This window comes from Aquarana catesbeiana, linkage group LG05 (assembly GCF_042186555.1).
Source record: "Aquarana catesbeiana isolate 2022-GZ linkage group LG05, ASM4218655v1, whole genome shotgun sequence".
NCBI classification, from domain to species: Eukaryota; Metazoa; Chordata; class Amphibia; order Anura; family Ranidae; genus Aquarana; species Aquarana catesbeiana.
The window spans coordinates 195,718,616-195,733,867 of NC_133328.1; the positions used below are offsets into that span (position 1 = coordinate 195,718,616).

Consider the following 15,252-nt stretch of genomic DNA (forward strand, 5'->3'; position numbering starts at 1 on the left):
ACACCTCCCTTCCCTGAAAACATTCCCACAATCATTGGTGGTCAGTGGCATTTTAAAACCCCCCACCCATTCCACCATCATTGGTAGTCGCTAACACTTAAAATCTCCATAAAGTGATTCAGTGACATTGGTGGCCCCTTTAACACCCCTCCTTCCCTCCACCTTCTAATGCCAGAGAGCTTAATTCATTTGTTCATTCATTCATTAAATCCTCTGTTCTCCCCTTCCTTTGTTGTGAGAGAAATGGGAAGGCTTACCAATGTGAACAGTACTAGTTACATAGTCAGGTTGAAAAAAGACACAAGTCCATCTAGTTCAACCGTAAAATAAATAAATAAATAATAATAAAAAAAAAATATCATACAATCCCATATACACAATCCTATACCCACAGTTGATCCGGAGGAAGGCGAAAAAAAAACACCAGAAAAGCATGATCCAGAGAGGCAATCGGAATTTTCCCTGGATCAACTTTACCTATAAATGTTAGTACCCAGATATATTATGTACATTTAGGAAAGTATCCAGGCCTTTCTTAAAGCAATCTACTGAGCTGGCCAGTACCACCTCTGGCTGGAGTCTATTCCACATTTTTACAGCTCTTACTGTGAAGAAATCTTTCTGTATTTGGAGATGAAATCTCTTTTCCTCTAGACATAAAGAGTGCCCCCTTGTCCTCAATGTTAACCGTAAAGTGAATAACTCAACACCAAGTTTACTATATGGACCCCTTATATATTTATACATGGTGATCATATCCCCCCTTAATTTCTTCTTCTCAAGAGTGAATAAATTCAGTTCCTCTAATGAGTCTAATCTTTCCTCATAGCTGAGCTCCTCCATACCTCTTATCAGTTTGGTTGCCCTTCTCTGCACTTTCTCCAGTTCCCTGATATCCTTTTTGAGAACTGGTGCCCAAAACTGAACTGCATATTCCAGATGAGGTCTTACTAATGATTTGTACAGGGGCAAAATTATCTCTCTCTCTGGAGTCCATACCTCTCTGTATACAAGAAAGGACTTTGCTCGCTTTGGAAACCACAGCTTGGCAATGCATGCTATTATTGAGCTTATGATCTACCAAAACCCCCAGATCCTTCTCCACCACGGATTCCCCCAGTTGTACTCCCCCTAGCATGCATGATGCACGCATATTCTTAGCCCCCAAGTGCATAACTTTACATTTATCAACATTAAACCTCATCTGCCACATAGTCGCCCAATTAGACAGTGCATTGAGGTCGGCTTGTAAATTGGAGACATCCTGTAAGGACGTTATTCCACTGCATAGCTTGGTGTCATCTGCAAAGACTGAAATGTTACTTTTAATCCCAGACCCTATATCATTTATAAAGGTATTAAAAAGTAAGGGTCCCAACACTGAACCTTGGGGTACACCACTGATAACCTTAGACCTTTCAGAGTAAGAATCATTAAAGGGGTTGTAAAGGTATAAATTTTTTCACCTTAATGCATTCTATGCATTAAGGTGAAAAAACCTTTGACAGTACCGCCGCCCCCAGCCCCCCCGTTTTACTTACCTGACACCTCGAAACTCAGCCGCTCGCTCCCGATCTCCATTTAGCCACTCAGCCTGGTCGCTGATTGGCTATAGTGGATGGATTGAAAGCAGCGCAGCCATTGGCTCGCGCTGCTGTCAATCACATCCAATGACGCGGCGCACCGGGGGGCGGGGCCGAGTGATACAGCGAGCGGCTATAGCCGCCGGCTGTATCACGGGAGCGCGCCCGCAATAACTAACCACCATGCGAGGGAGCTCGCATTAAGGTGGTTAGTGCTTGCGGGGAGGAGCTGAAACAGCCGCCGAGGGACCCCAGAAGACCAGGTTCGGGGCCACTCTGTGCAGAACGAGCTGCACAGTGAAGGTAAGTATAACATGTTTGTTATTTAAAAAAAAAAAAAAATTACCTTTACAACCCCTTTAACCACTACTCTCTGAATTCTGTCTTTTAGCCAGTTTTCTATCCATTTACAAACTGATATTTCCAAGCCTGTAGACTTTACCTTACACATGAGCCGTGTGTGGGAAACTGTGTCAAACGCTTTTGCAGAATCCAAGTATACCACATGCTATCTGTTGCTTAAAAATTTTTTTTTCCAGCAAGTACTCATCTATTTGGTCTTTTATTAAACTCTCCAGTATCTTCCCGACTATAGAAGTTAAACTAACAGGTCTATAGTTACTTGGTAAAGACTTTGTTCCCTTTTTAAATATAGGCACCACATTGCCCCTACGCCAATCCAGTGGTACTATTCCCGTCATTAATGAGTCCCTAAAAATTAGATACAATGGCATTGTAATTACAGAGCTCAATTCTTTTAGGATCTGTGGGTGGATGCCTTCTGGTCCAGGTGCTTTATCCACCTTTATTCTGTCTAAATATTTCTGGACCATATCACTTTTCAACCATTGTGGATCATTTGGGGCTGTGTCACTACCACCCTCATTATGGACATGAGCTTCCCCATGCTCCTTTGTATACACAGAGCTGAAGTAAGTATTTAATAAATCTGCCTTCTCTTTGTCTCCAGTCACCCACTCTAGATTATTTTGTAAAGGGCCTACATGCTCAGACCTGACCTTTTTAGTATTAATATATTTGAAGATTTTTTTGGGGTTTGTCCTACTATATTTTGCAATCTGTCATTCGTTTTGAGTTTTTGCGTCCTTGATTTCCTTTTTACATATTCTGTTATATTCTTTGTAACATTTAAACAACTGTTTACACTGGTGATCACATGGGACAAAGGTGCCCAAGCTCTGTGCCTTTAGTCAATGCCCTGCGCTGTCTACTGACAGTGACATTAGCAATCAACAGGGATGTACAGGTAAATCCATGTGCCCTAGCAAGAACACTGCCCTTGTGTTTAGTAAAGTGGTTAAAGTTTACTTGAAAGACCCTTTTAGATTTATGTGAGCACATTGACATGAACAATAATGACGCATGTTGTTTGATGTGTTGTGTTAATTTGTTCCTATGGGTCTTCAATGAGCATTAATACAAAATGTACTGTATTTATCTTTGTGGAATTTACAGGAAAAATCCCAGGATCTGCGGTGTTAGTGTTTGATATCCTTGTGGTTGATTTCCACAACCCAGATGACTCTGTCAGCATCACAGCACAGTTTAAACCAAGCAACTGTACAGTCCTGAGCAAAAAGGGAGATTACCTGAAGTATCACTACAATGCAACTCTCATGGATGGAACTGTGCTTGATTCAACGTAAGATTCAGCAAGCTATATTTATACATACAATATATTATAGATGTTCTATGGTATCATAGAAAATGCCATATATTATATGTACTAATATGTTGTACTATATAGGAGATTGAGAAGCACATCATATGTAATATTGGTAGAACAGGGGACCAAAACTTGTGTGTCAGGAACACTGCTAAAACTTAAAGCAGTATTAAACCCAAAAGCAATTATTTATTATATTGCAGCTTACCAATTCTTAGATGTAATGGCTGCATTTTGTTTTATTTTTTAGGATTTTTTTTCTTCTATTTTCACCTGGTGATCTAGCTAGTTAGTCTGTTGATTTTCAAAAGGACAAACTCTCAAGCAGATGTATGAAATTACAGGGATGAGAGAAACCATTTACCACTGGCAGGGGTGCTTACCGCGATCAGTGTTATTTATGTAAAACCTGTATCTGTAGCTGTATCTGCTTCTAAAGTATTAGCTGGAGTTTGGCTTCAATTTGTTAGTGTATCTAAATCTGCTTGTGCATGTAACACTCCTCTACTTCAGAGTGATGCTGCTATCCAAAGGTGCCACTTGTGCTTCTTCATCCAGAGCGGGGGGACTCTCATACAGTAGGTATGTTAGTGGCCAGATCACCAAATGAAAACAGAGGGGAAAAAGCCTAAAAAAGAAAACAAATGCAGCCGCCACATCTAAGGATTGATAAGCTGCAATATATTACATTTTTGTTTTGGGGTTTCTTTTGCTTTACAAGGCAAAAGGGAGCTACTTACACAATTTTGGTATTTGGGTTTACATACCCTTTATTATCAACAATGGTCATCTAAACACAGCAGTATATGAATATTAGCCCATTTTACTCAAGATACTGAAAATGAACTTCGTAACAAATTTATAAAACGAAAGCAGAGGCTAAGTAAAGGGGTGTGGAATGTAAAGTGTTTTGTTCCCGATAACCCTGATAATAACCGTTTTTAGGCCAAATAGATAAGTAAACAATAGAGATATAACTGAATATAATACTGACAAAGATATAAAATCACAATATACATTTTATTAAACATGTACATAAAACCAGAAGCATGTCTGGTGTATTGGGTGATGCATCTATAATATACAGACCATAAAAAACATGTAACCAAAGTTCTACAGTGTCCTGATGGGTGTCACGATACATATACAGAGACCAAACAGACAGGATCACCCTGATTGGGTGAAATTGATTAGAAACATTCAGTCTGAAATTCAACTTGAAACTTAGGGGAAAACAAAGACACTATTTAACTTTAAATTTAACACTATTTAGTTATATGATAATATAAATTGGAATCTATATTCCACGTGTAGTCATATTTTTCTTGTATCGACCTAATGGTAATTTATTTTCCCAGGCACCAATATGGCAAAACCTACAACATAGTATTGGAATCTGGCCAGGTTGTAATGGGAATGGACATTGGTCTGAGAGATATGTGTGTTGGAGAGAAGCGTACAGTCGTTATACCTCCACATCTCGGGTATGGAGAAGCTGGAGTGGGTAAGTTTAAGCTGAACTCCAGGCAGACAGCTAAATATGCAGATGGCCTACACATATGTGAACTGTCTGAACTGCCAAATAATTCCGAAGCTATTCAGCCTTTTTATCATTCATACCCCTCTGCCAGACAGCACAGCAAGGAGGGTGACACCATATTAGCCTTTAGAGGTAAGGAATACTGTGGTGTCGCCTTCCTGCTCCCAACCCACCCATTGGACAGTAAAGCAACAAGAACATACTAGTAAGTCATAAACTCTTCTCTTCTGCTCTTTCCTCTTGGCAGCAGTTTATTGATAGCAAATGGTTGTGAGAGGGAAGAATATATCCGAGAACCCTCGCACCTCACTCTTCCACCCCCTAGAGGAGCACTGATTCTGGATCAAAAGCGGGAAGCATGTAAGATACAATGCATTATTCCTAGATTTTATGAAATGTAGCCATCTTTCTCTCAGTAGTTTTTAAAAGAAATCATCACTTGAGAGACTTAGTTTTACTATCAAAAGTTAAAACAGCAAGGGCAGAAGATTTAATAGATGGAAAGAGTAAAAAATGACTGAAGGAAAAGTCCAGCCTGAGCTCATTCAGCTGGGCTTCTCCTCTGGGTCACAGGCGTGCAATTCGTTTTGCACTCCTGTGACCTGTTTTCAGCAGAGAAGGTGTTTGTACTGTCCTGGCATATTTATTTGATATGTTTTAGTACAGAAAACAAAAGGAACATTTGCTTAAAATGTTTAGTATTTTTTATAGCAAATAAAAAAGTGGTTATTAAATACAACCAAAAGAAAGCTGTATCTGTCTAAAAAATATATTTTAGCACAGCGTTGCATGACTGCTGTAATAGTTTGACTGACAGTTACCCAGTTTAGGGTTCAAATCATCAGTGTTGCTGCTGCTTCCTTCTCCAATCTCAGTCTGACCTTTTACCAGGCTATATTGCTTTAGCGAAAAATTAGGTCAGAACATAGCTGTGCTATTTGACAGAGATACAGTGCATCCAGGAGGTATTCAGAGCGCTTCACTTTTTCCTCATTTTGTTATGTTACAGCCTTATTCCAAAATGGATTAAATTCATTATTGTCCTCTGAATTCTACAAACAATACCCCATAATGACAATGTGAAAGAAGTTTGTTTGAAATCTTTGCAAATTTATAAAAAATAAAAAAAACAAACACAGCCTTTGCTATGACAGTCAAAATTGAGCTCAGGTGTATTCTGTTTCCACTGATTATCATTGAGATATTTCTACAACTTGATTGGAGTCCACCTGTGGTTAATTCATTTGATAGGAGTGTGCCTTTCCAAATCACGTCCAGTCTATATAAGGTCCCACAGTTAACAGTGCATGTCAGAGCACAAACCAAGCCATGAAGTCCAATGAATTGTCTGTAGACCACCGAGACAGGATTGTATTGAGGCACAGATCTGGGGAAGGATACAGAAACATTTCTGCAGCATTGAAGGAAGCAGTGGCCTCCACATACTTCCCAACTTTTTGAGATGGGAACGAGAGACACCTATTAGCAAAAGTATGTAGGCATAGGACGCACACTCCTGCCACGCTCCCTTAACCGCTTGCCGACCGGCTCACGCCAATATACATCGTCAGAATGGCAAGTACAGGCATATTAACGTACCTGTACGTTGCCCTTTAAGATGCGCCATTGTGGACGCGCGGCCGCCGCAAGCTCCGTTAGTGTGATCGCGGGTCCCGCAGACTCGATGTCCGCAGGGATACCCGCGATCGTCTCACGGAGAGGAAGAACGGGGAAATGCTGATGTAAACACACATTTCCCCATTCTTCCTAGTGACATGACACTGATCACAGCTCCCTGTGATTGGGAGCGGTGATCAGTGTCATGACACACGTAGCCCATCCCCACACAGTTAAAACACATCCCTAGAACACACTTATCCCCTGCAGCGCCCCCCTACTGGTTAACCCCTTCACTGCCAGTCACAATTACACAGTAATCCGTGCATTTTTAATCGCACCAATCGCTGTATAAATGTTAATGGTTCCAAAATAGTGCCAAAAGTGTCCGATCTGTCCGCCATAATGTCGCAGTCACAATAAAAATCGCAGATCACCGCCATTACTAGTAAAAAAAAAAATTAATAAAAATGCCATAAAACTATCCCCTATTTTGTAGACGCTATAACTTTTGCGCAGACCAATCAATAAACGCTTATTGCAATTTTTTTAACCAAAAATATGTAGAAGAATACGTATCGGCCTAAACTGAGGAAAAAAAAAACATTTTTTTTATATATTTGTGGGGGATATTTATTATAGCAAAAAGTTTTTTTTTCAAAATTGTCGCTCTTTTTTTGTTTATAGCGCAAAAAATAAAAACCGCAGAGGTGATCAAATACCACCAAAAGAAATCTCTATTTGTGGGGAAAAAAGGACGTCAATTTTATTTGGGAGCCACGTCACACGACCGTGCAAATGTCAGTTAAAGCGACGCAGTGTCGAATCGCAAAAAGTGCTCTGATCTTTGGCCAGCCAAATGGTCCGGGGCTGAAGTGGTTAAAGGAGAATTGTAAAAAAAAAAAAATGATTAGTTAAACCCACAAAGGCTTTTTTTTTACCACTACTACTCATTTATACTGGCTTATGAAATTTACAAATGCAGCAATTTGGATGAAAGGTTTAGCTCTGGGAAACACTTTTTGAAAGATAATAAGTGCATTTTAAATACAACTATATAGTTCAGACCAAAATGAGGGACAAATGGTAAGGAAAGAGGGACAGAGAGAGACTTTGTTCAGAATCAGGGACAGTCCCTCCAAATCAGGGACAGTTGGGAGCTATGCCCACTATCATCCGTAAATGGAAGAAATTTGAAACCACCAGGACTCTTCCTAGAGCGGGCTTCCCGGCCAAACTGAGCGATCGTGGGACAAGGACCTTAGTCAGGAATGTGACCAAGAACTTGATGTCAGTCTGGCAGTGCTCCAGCATTTCTCTGTGTAGAGAGGAGAACCTTCCAGAAGAACAACCATCCAGTTTCCTAACTGGATTAGGAAACTGGCTGAAAGAAATTACACATTTTTGACAGGTTCACAAAAATACTTGAACTGCGAATTTAGCTGCTTGCCTTTACTTCCACTTTAGGATCAGTGTAATTATTTACTTTAGTTTGCAAGCAGTTTATTGACTGTGATTTGTATAGTGTAGTAAAAACTGTTCTGGATTAAACTGTGGATAAAAACTAAGAAACATACAATATAAAGTACACATACACTAACATTTTATGATGTTAAATAAAGTAAAAACAAAGAAATGTACTTTTCGAACAATCTCTTCTGTAATGAAAGTAAAGACTGTATATCCAATTTGTATGATTGGTTGTTTAATACCACTTTCATTCTACCAATAATTACAAAAAAACTTCACCTTCCAGTTTGGTGTCCAAAGTTTGATTTTCATCTGAGTCTTTCTCTGCTCGAGGTTTGTAGTTCTTCCCCGTGTTTGTATAGGCTTGATCTAGGTTCCACCTACAGTATGAAAACTGACCTAAGTGTGTGTTTTGCGTTACTGTAGCTGGGGTGTTAGATTGTAAGCCAAAGGATGCAGGATAGCTGTTGACCGACAGTTATATGTGGACCAACAGTTGCAGATAACATTCCTTTTATTTGAATGTCTTTGCATGAATTCTTTTTAAGGAGATAACAAAAAAATGTAAACTGTAATTGTTCCCACTATGTGACAGAGGGTGAAGTTCCTGGAAGTGCAGTGCTGGTTTTCGAGATTGAGCTACTGGAGTTGATACCAGGTCTACCTGACGGTTACATGTTTGTGTGGAATGGACAGGTGTCAAAGAACCTGTTTGAAGACATTGATAAGAACAGTAATAAGGAGATACTTCTAGAAGAGGTAAGCATCAAATCGGTATGGCTATATACAAATATACACAGTGGCAAAAGACTATGAAAACAGAATCATGGCATTTTAAAATAATACACTGGGCAAAATTATAAACGCAACACTTTTGTGTTTGCCCCTATTTATCATGAGCTGAACTTAAAGATCTACGATTTTTACTGTGTACACAAAAGGTCTATTTCTCTCAAATATTGTTCACAAATCTGTCTAAATCTGTGTTAGTGAGCACTTCTCCTTTGATGAGATAATCCATTTTGCTCAGTGTACATTGCCAGATACAGCAATACTTTTAAAGATAAAATAACTTTTTAGGATAAAGTTCATCTGTTTTTTTGTTTTATATATACTGTATATTACCATTTGACGGGCCCTTTTATTTTTTTTATTCATTTCTGTTAACATGCCCATCTTCAGCTAAAGAAACTGAGAATTTCATTTAGTAATTTGTGATTAATAATGATATTACGGGGTTTTTTTTTATAAAAATTTGAGATTTGTAAGGAGTTCTGCCTATTGTAGGGAAGATAAAACATATACGTATATTAATTGCTATATATTTGATATATGTGATTGTTTTCTGACCAAAGCTTTATATCGTCATCCTGCTGCCCTAGGCATTCATCCCAGATGCCATGCCTTTGTACAGGATGCCCCCCTTTTTGTCACAGGATAATATTTGAAACTAGTAATGTCCTCTTTGGGTAGCGTATATTACGGGACACATGATGATAGGGTTATGCTGCCACCTTCAGATGAACACTACCAGAAAGACAGAAAATCTCCTCCTAGGTATAATCCCTGCCTGTTAGTAACCTCTTCAAAAACTGAAGCTTTGCCTAACAATGCGAACATTTTTGTACGACAGAGTACAACTTCAGAAGTGACGCAATGTGTTGAATAGTTTTGTATGTATTCTTTTGTTTCTGAGCATGCGTAGTCTTGCTCTTACTTTTGCGTACGAACTGCGGACTGCCTTGCTTACATAGGCAGACTGCTGTTCTTCCTTTCCTCCGAACGATTGGCGGGTCACAGCGGGAGTGGCGCATGCACCCTAGATCGTGTGCACAAAATCACGTATAGGTATGTGATTTTGTGCAGCTGGGCCGCCCTGCCGCAGTATATGCATGGTCCGGAAGCGGTTAGAAAAAATTAACATTACACTAAATCAACTGTTACAAAATGGTGGACTGCGGTCCACACCAAGACCGAGCAACAGTCCTATCTATACTACCAGCCAGTCCCCAGTGCAGGTCCCCCCAATTATGATTGCTGGTGTCCTAACAATCAATGACATCATGTGTGTGTCCCACCCCCAGCATCATAGGAGGATCAAACTTCCAGTCTAGACTGCAGCCTGCCTCTGCCTGATACTAAAAGGTACAGTGGCACTGAGATTGGGACACTTATTGTAAGGGGGCATTGTTATGGGGACATCTGATGTAAGATTTGGACCTTTGCTGGGAGAAAATTTTAACCAACTAACTGGACCTTCTTGAATTTTAAAGTTATTGTTAATGGTGAAGGTTTTGTACCTTTATGTATTCTTTGCATGAAGGTAAAAAACCTTCAGTGTGCAGCTCCCCCCAATACAGCAATGTGCACTAGAGCAGTGTCTCTCCCTCCTCATTGGTTGAGACGAAGCAGCGGGAGCCATTAGCTGCTGCCAATCACAGCCTGTGAGGAGGGAATGAGGGGCAGGACTGAGCCACGCTCTGTGTGACCCATAGACACACACAGGCAGCTCAGAAGCGAGCATGCAAGAGTGCCCCCAGAGCAAGCGGCTTGGTATGGGAGCGCTTGGCAAGGAGGAGGGGCCAGAAGTGCTGGTGGGGGACCAAAGAAAAGGAGGCTGCTCTGTGCAAAACCATTGCAGAGAGCAGGTAAGACATGTTTGTTATTTTTATTTAAAAAAGGAAGCTTTAGAGCCACTAGACCCATGACACTAGATTTTGGTATTTTAAATGTAATCATGAAAGTGGAAAAACTCACTAATTAATGTGTTTCCAGTTTGCAGCCTATATTAAAGCTCAGGTGTCAGCTGGGAAAGGAAAACTGGCTCCTGGTTTTGATGCGGACAAAATTATTGAGAACATGTACAGAAATCAGGATCGGAATCATGATGGCAAAATTACAGAAGCAGAGTTTAAGTTGAAAGACCAGGAGGATAAAGAGAGACATGATGAACTGTAATGTTTCACCATATCTTGTGTCTGTATGCACTGTGAAAATGTCTTGTGACAGAACACTCATTTGTTTGGATATGTCTATGGGAATCTAAAGCAGTTTGTTTATTGTGAGAACACAGGCACAAAAGTGAACTTTCCATCTATCTACCGCCACATGTGACAAGCTATATTACAGTGGACCCCCAGCCCAAATTTTCTCTTTTTTTTGGTATTGCGTTTATGACAGCATGACATCCAGGCAGCTGACATTTGCAGAAGAATAGGTCAACAAGGACAGTTTAAAGCCGTGTACACACGAGCGGAATGTCCGACAGAAAAAGTCCGACGGGAGCTTTTCATTGTATATTCCGATTGTGTGTATGTGCCCCATCGGACTTTTTACGTCGAAAAAATTCTGACGGACCTAGAAAGAGAACATGTTCTAAATTTTTCCGACTGAACCAATTCCTGTTGGGAAAACCGATAGTCTGTATGCTGTTCCGACGTACCAAAAATGATGCATGCTCTGAAGCAAGTACGAGACGGAAGCTATTGGCTACTGGCTGAACTTCCATCTTCTAGTCCCGTTGTACGTCACCACGTTCTGGATGGTCGGAATTTGGTGTGACCATGTGTATGCAAGACAGCTTGAGCGGAACTCCATCAGAAAAACCTTTTAGCCCGGGTTCACACCTATGCGAATTAGATGCGGCTTAAACCGCATCTAATTCGCAGGACATTTTAAAATACATTCATATGAATGTATCTGGTTCACATATGTGCGTTGCATTCACACTGCGCATTGCACAAAAAACGTGTGCGTTTTTTGGGCATTGCGGTGCGAACTACAAGTCTATTATCTCCTATGGGAACGCATCTGATTCGCAGATGCATTGCGTTCTGAACAAGGATTTTCTCTTTCTCCTCACTACACCTCCCCCTCTCCCTGCTCTCTGATACTGAGCAAAAACGCAATGAATCAGTTGAACAGGAGATTGTTATCTCCCCAGTGAAACCTGAGCTTCAATTCGCACCGCACAAGTGTGAAACAGGGCTCAGAGTTTATTCCGACAGCAAAACCGGTCGTGTGTACAGGGCATAAATGTCCCTTCAGTATTGGTTTGCTTTAGCAATATTCTAATAAAGACTTACAAGTATTATTTATATTAGGATTTCGTTACAACTACTTTAGTAGTTAAAGTGGTCCTTTCACTCCAAAGCAGTATTAAAGCATAAAAATATAAAGTACGGTATTTTTTTTAAAAGGCCCATGGGCATAAAAAGTTAGTACACATACTTGCCTTATCCCCTGATTCTGTACTGCAGGGGGTGACGTCACAATCCTTCCAGTGGTGCCGAATAGCCCAAATGTTGCTCCTGCACTGTGCTTAAGTGTCCTCCAGCATGATTTATGCTACCCAGCATTCCTGGGGTTCTCTCCTGAAGAATGGTGATGTCACACTGGCCTATGAACAGAAGCCAGGGGTATGGTAATTGTGTATATACGGTATATTCTTGTTTTTAGTGTAGCATTTTGGATTGGGATGGGGGTTTAGTGGCAGCGGAATTTGCTGTAAACATTGCCAGTATTTCCGTCATGGCCAGATTTATTAATGTTTCGGAAGGAACAATGGTCACCCTGGTCAGTGTTGTACTATAGTAACTAATTTGATTCTTGGTTTCATACCCTGTGCAATGGGTTAATATGACTGGTTGCTTTGAAAAGTAGAACAACAGTCTAGTCTAGTGTCAAGCACCGCTTGTGTGTATGGCTACCTATGCATTTTAGGATGTTTCAGTAAGGTGGAATCACATTGTAACAGTGTGCTGATGTGCACTGCGCAAAAGCAGCCTTTTCATTTGAATATGCTAATGTACCAAAGAAGGTGCATGCACTAGTTTTTGTAATGCACTGCACCACAGCACATGGCAGTGCAATACTGTGCTTTGTGATCTCCTGTGGTGACATGGTGCTATATAGAGCCCTTTCACACTGAGGCGCTTCAAAAACACCCTAAAACGCCTTAGCATTTTTACAGCGTTTTTGGGGCGCTAGCAGTAAAATTACAACGCGGGCATTGTAACGGCGTTTTTCCCGCGTTATTGAAGCATGGGTGTCAAAGAACAACCCCACCTCCCTACATGTAGATGCTCTCTTTTCTGCTTGCATGTTTACCTTTTGTGAGATCATGTGGCTTTTCTACAGCTCAGGGCGGATTATAGGCGCTATTCAGGTGTTTTTACAGCGCTTCCAATTAATTTCAATGGAGAGGGTCGTTTTTGAAGCACTTTTTTCAATGCCCAAAAGCTGCTCCAAAGATGCTGCTTGCAGGACTTTTCTCAATGCCCCGCCAGCGCAACGCCTCAGTGTGAAAGGGTCCATTGAGATGCATGGGGAGCGTTTTAATAGCATTATTTTTAGCAAAAACGCCTCAGTGTGAAAGGGGTCCAAGAATGAACAGCTCCACTGTACACCAATGTATTGTCACAGTGCAACCATATAAACCCAGCCAAAAGGACCCAAGCAACTTTGATTGTTCTGTTGGTTCAATGCTCCAGAAGATTGGCATGCTTTGGATCGGTACCTGAGGTTTATCTTTATTGGAAGCCAGGAACTGATTGTTAGCTGGGATTGAATGTGCTGTGAATTGTTGCTATGGGATAAAATAGAATGATGTAGTGGGGGAGATTTATTAAAACTGGTGAACTCAGAATCTGGTGTAACTGTGCATGGTATCCAGTCAGTTTCTAAGCTTTTACTATAAAACATGGAAGCTGATTGGTTTATTTGCAGAGCTGCACCAGATATTGCAGGCTTCAGTTTTAATAAATAACCCCCATTGCGTTCAGATAGTGGTTTCATGCAGACATTTCAGATTCTAATGCCGCGTACACACGGTCGGACTTTTCATCTACAAAAGTCCAACGGACGCTGACGGACTAAAGCTGGCTGGTAATCCGATCGTGTGTGGGCTTCTCCGGACTTTCAGCAGACTTTTTCAGCCTCAAATCCGACGGACTTTAGATTTGAAACATGCTTCAAATCTTTACGTCGTAACTACGACGGACCCCGAAATCCGCTCGTCTGTGTGCTAGTCCGACGGACAAAAACCCATGCTAGGGCAGCTATTGGCTACTGGCTATGAACTTCCTTATTTTAGTCCGGTGTACGTCATCACGTACGAATCCGTCGGACTTTTGTGTGGTCGTGTGTAGGCAAGTCCGTTCGTTAGAAAGTCTGCTGCAAGTCCGCCGAAAGTCTGTCGGACAGGCTGTCGGACTTTTGTAGACGAAAAGTCCGACCGTGTGTACGCGGCATAACTTTTCCTTTTTTAAAACCTTTTGCCTGATCCCCACTTAAGTATTTCTTTCTGTACCTAAAATGGTTTCTTTAAACCCACTGAAAGAGGGCATTTATTATAAAGAACAATGTGTAAAAACATTCCTGATGTGATGTTAGATCTTGGAACTTTTCAATTGTGTTACTAGCAGAGAAAGGGGGATCCTGCCCATCATACCCTTTCCATTGATTTGAGTGCAATTACAGAGTTACAAGTTTAGAAACTTTTCTTCTTTTTTTTCTTTTGTTAAAAATGGACATCACATTGCTGTGTGAGAATACATGAACATTTAATGTGTCAGACTTCTAGCCAAGCTTTTACAATGAACTCTTATAAGTGGCTGCTGAGTTCTTACCATTCCCCCACTGGAGAGTGATTGTTTACAGTGTAAGCACATTCCAGGGTACTCCATAACTAAACCCCACAGGACACTGAATTTGGCCCAAAGACAAATGAAAGCTAGCTAGAAATGGGATGGTTGTAGGCCCATGATGCCATCTAATTTAATGCCGAGTACCCAGCCGTAGCCATCTCAGTTATGGACACACTGGGGACGATTTACTAAAACTAAGAAGAACCAATCAGCTTCCAGGTTTTATGGGTAAAAATTGAATAAGCCGACGATAGAAGCCGATTGGCTACCATGTACAGCTGCTCCAGATTTTGCACTCTCCGGTTTTAGTAAATCAACCCCAGTGATTGGTGTAGAATTGTGAACCAGATTGTGGCCTTCTGTCTGTAAACTGACTTTCAGACTTTTTTCAATGATGAATATATATTTTTTTGTTCTCTTGGAAGGTGGGATGGGTAGCTATAGTTAATCATGTCATGTGCCAGTTTATAAAATTCTGTTTACTGCAACTGAATTTTTTTTACTAGTTTAGTTCTCAACTCAAAAGGAAAACGTGTAAAAAATGTAATGAGTGCTGAAAGATAAGTTTTGATAAATAAAATGCTGATAAACTCTGCTTTGGATTTGCGCATTATATTGGGATAACAATAGCAATGGCGTGTTAAAAAAAAAATAATCTGGTTAACTGGGCATATAAAGGCACACAATACAGCACATTTATTTCAGTTG

The 15,252-nt window shown here is 40.6% G+C and overlaps 1 protein-coding gene across 1 annotated transcript in view; it reads left to right on the top strand.

Annotated features, from left to right (window-relative positions):
* Positions 1-15,139, top strand: part of FKBP9 (FKBP prolyl isomerase 9) — a 59,547-nt gene extending 44,408 nt beyond the window's left edge. The window contains exons 7-10 of the mRNA XM_073630468.1: positions 3,060-3,246; positions 4,629-4,774; positions 8,493-8,656; positions 10,673-15,139. Of these exons, the coding sequence (XP_073486569.1) occupies positions 3,060-3,246; positions 4,629-4,774; positions 8,493-8,656; positions 10,673-10,855 (680 nt within the window). The 3' untranslated portion in view covers positions 10,856-15,139. The remainder of the gene's footprint in view (positions 1-3,059; positions 3,247-4,628; positions 4,775-8,492; positions 8,657-10,672) is intronic.
* The last annotated feature ends 113 nt before the right edge of the window (positions 15,140-15,252 follow it).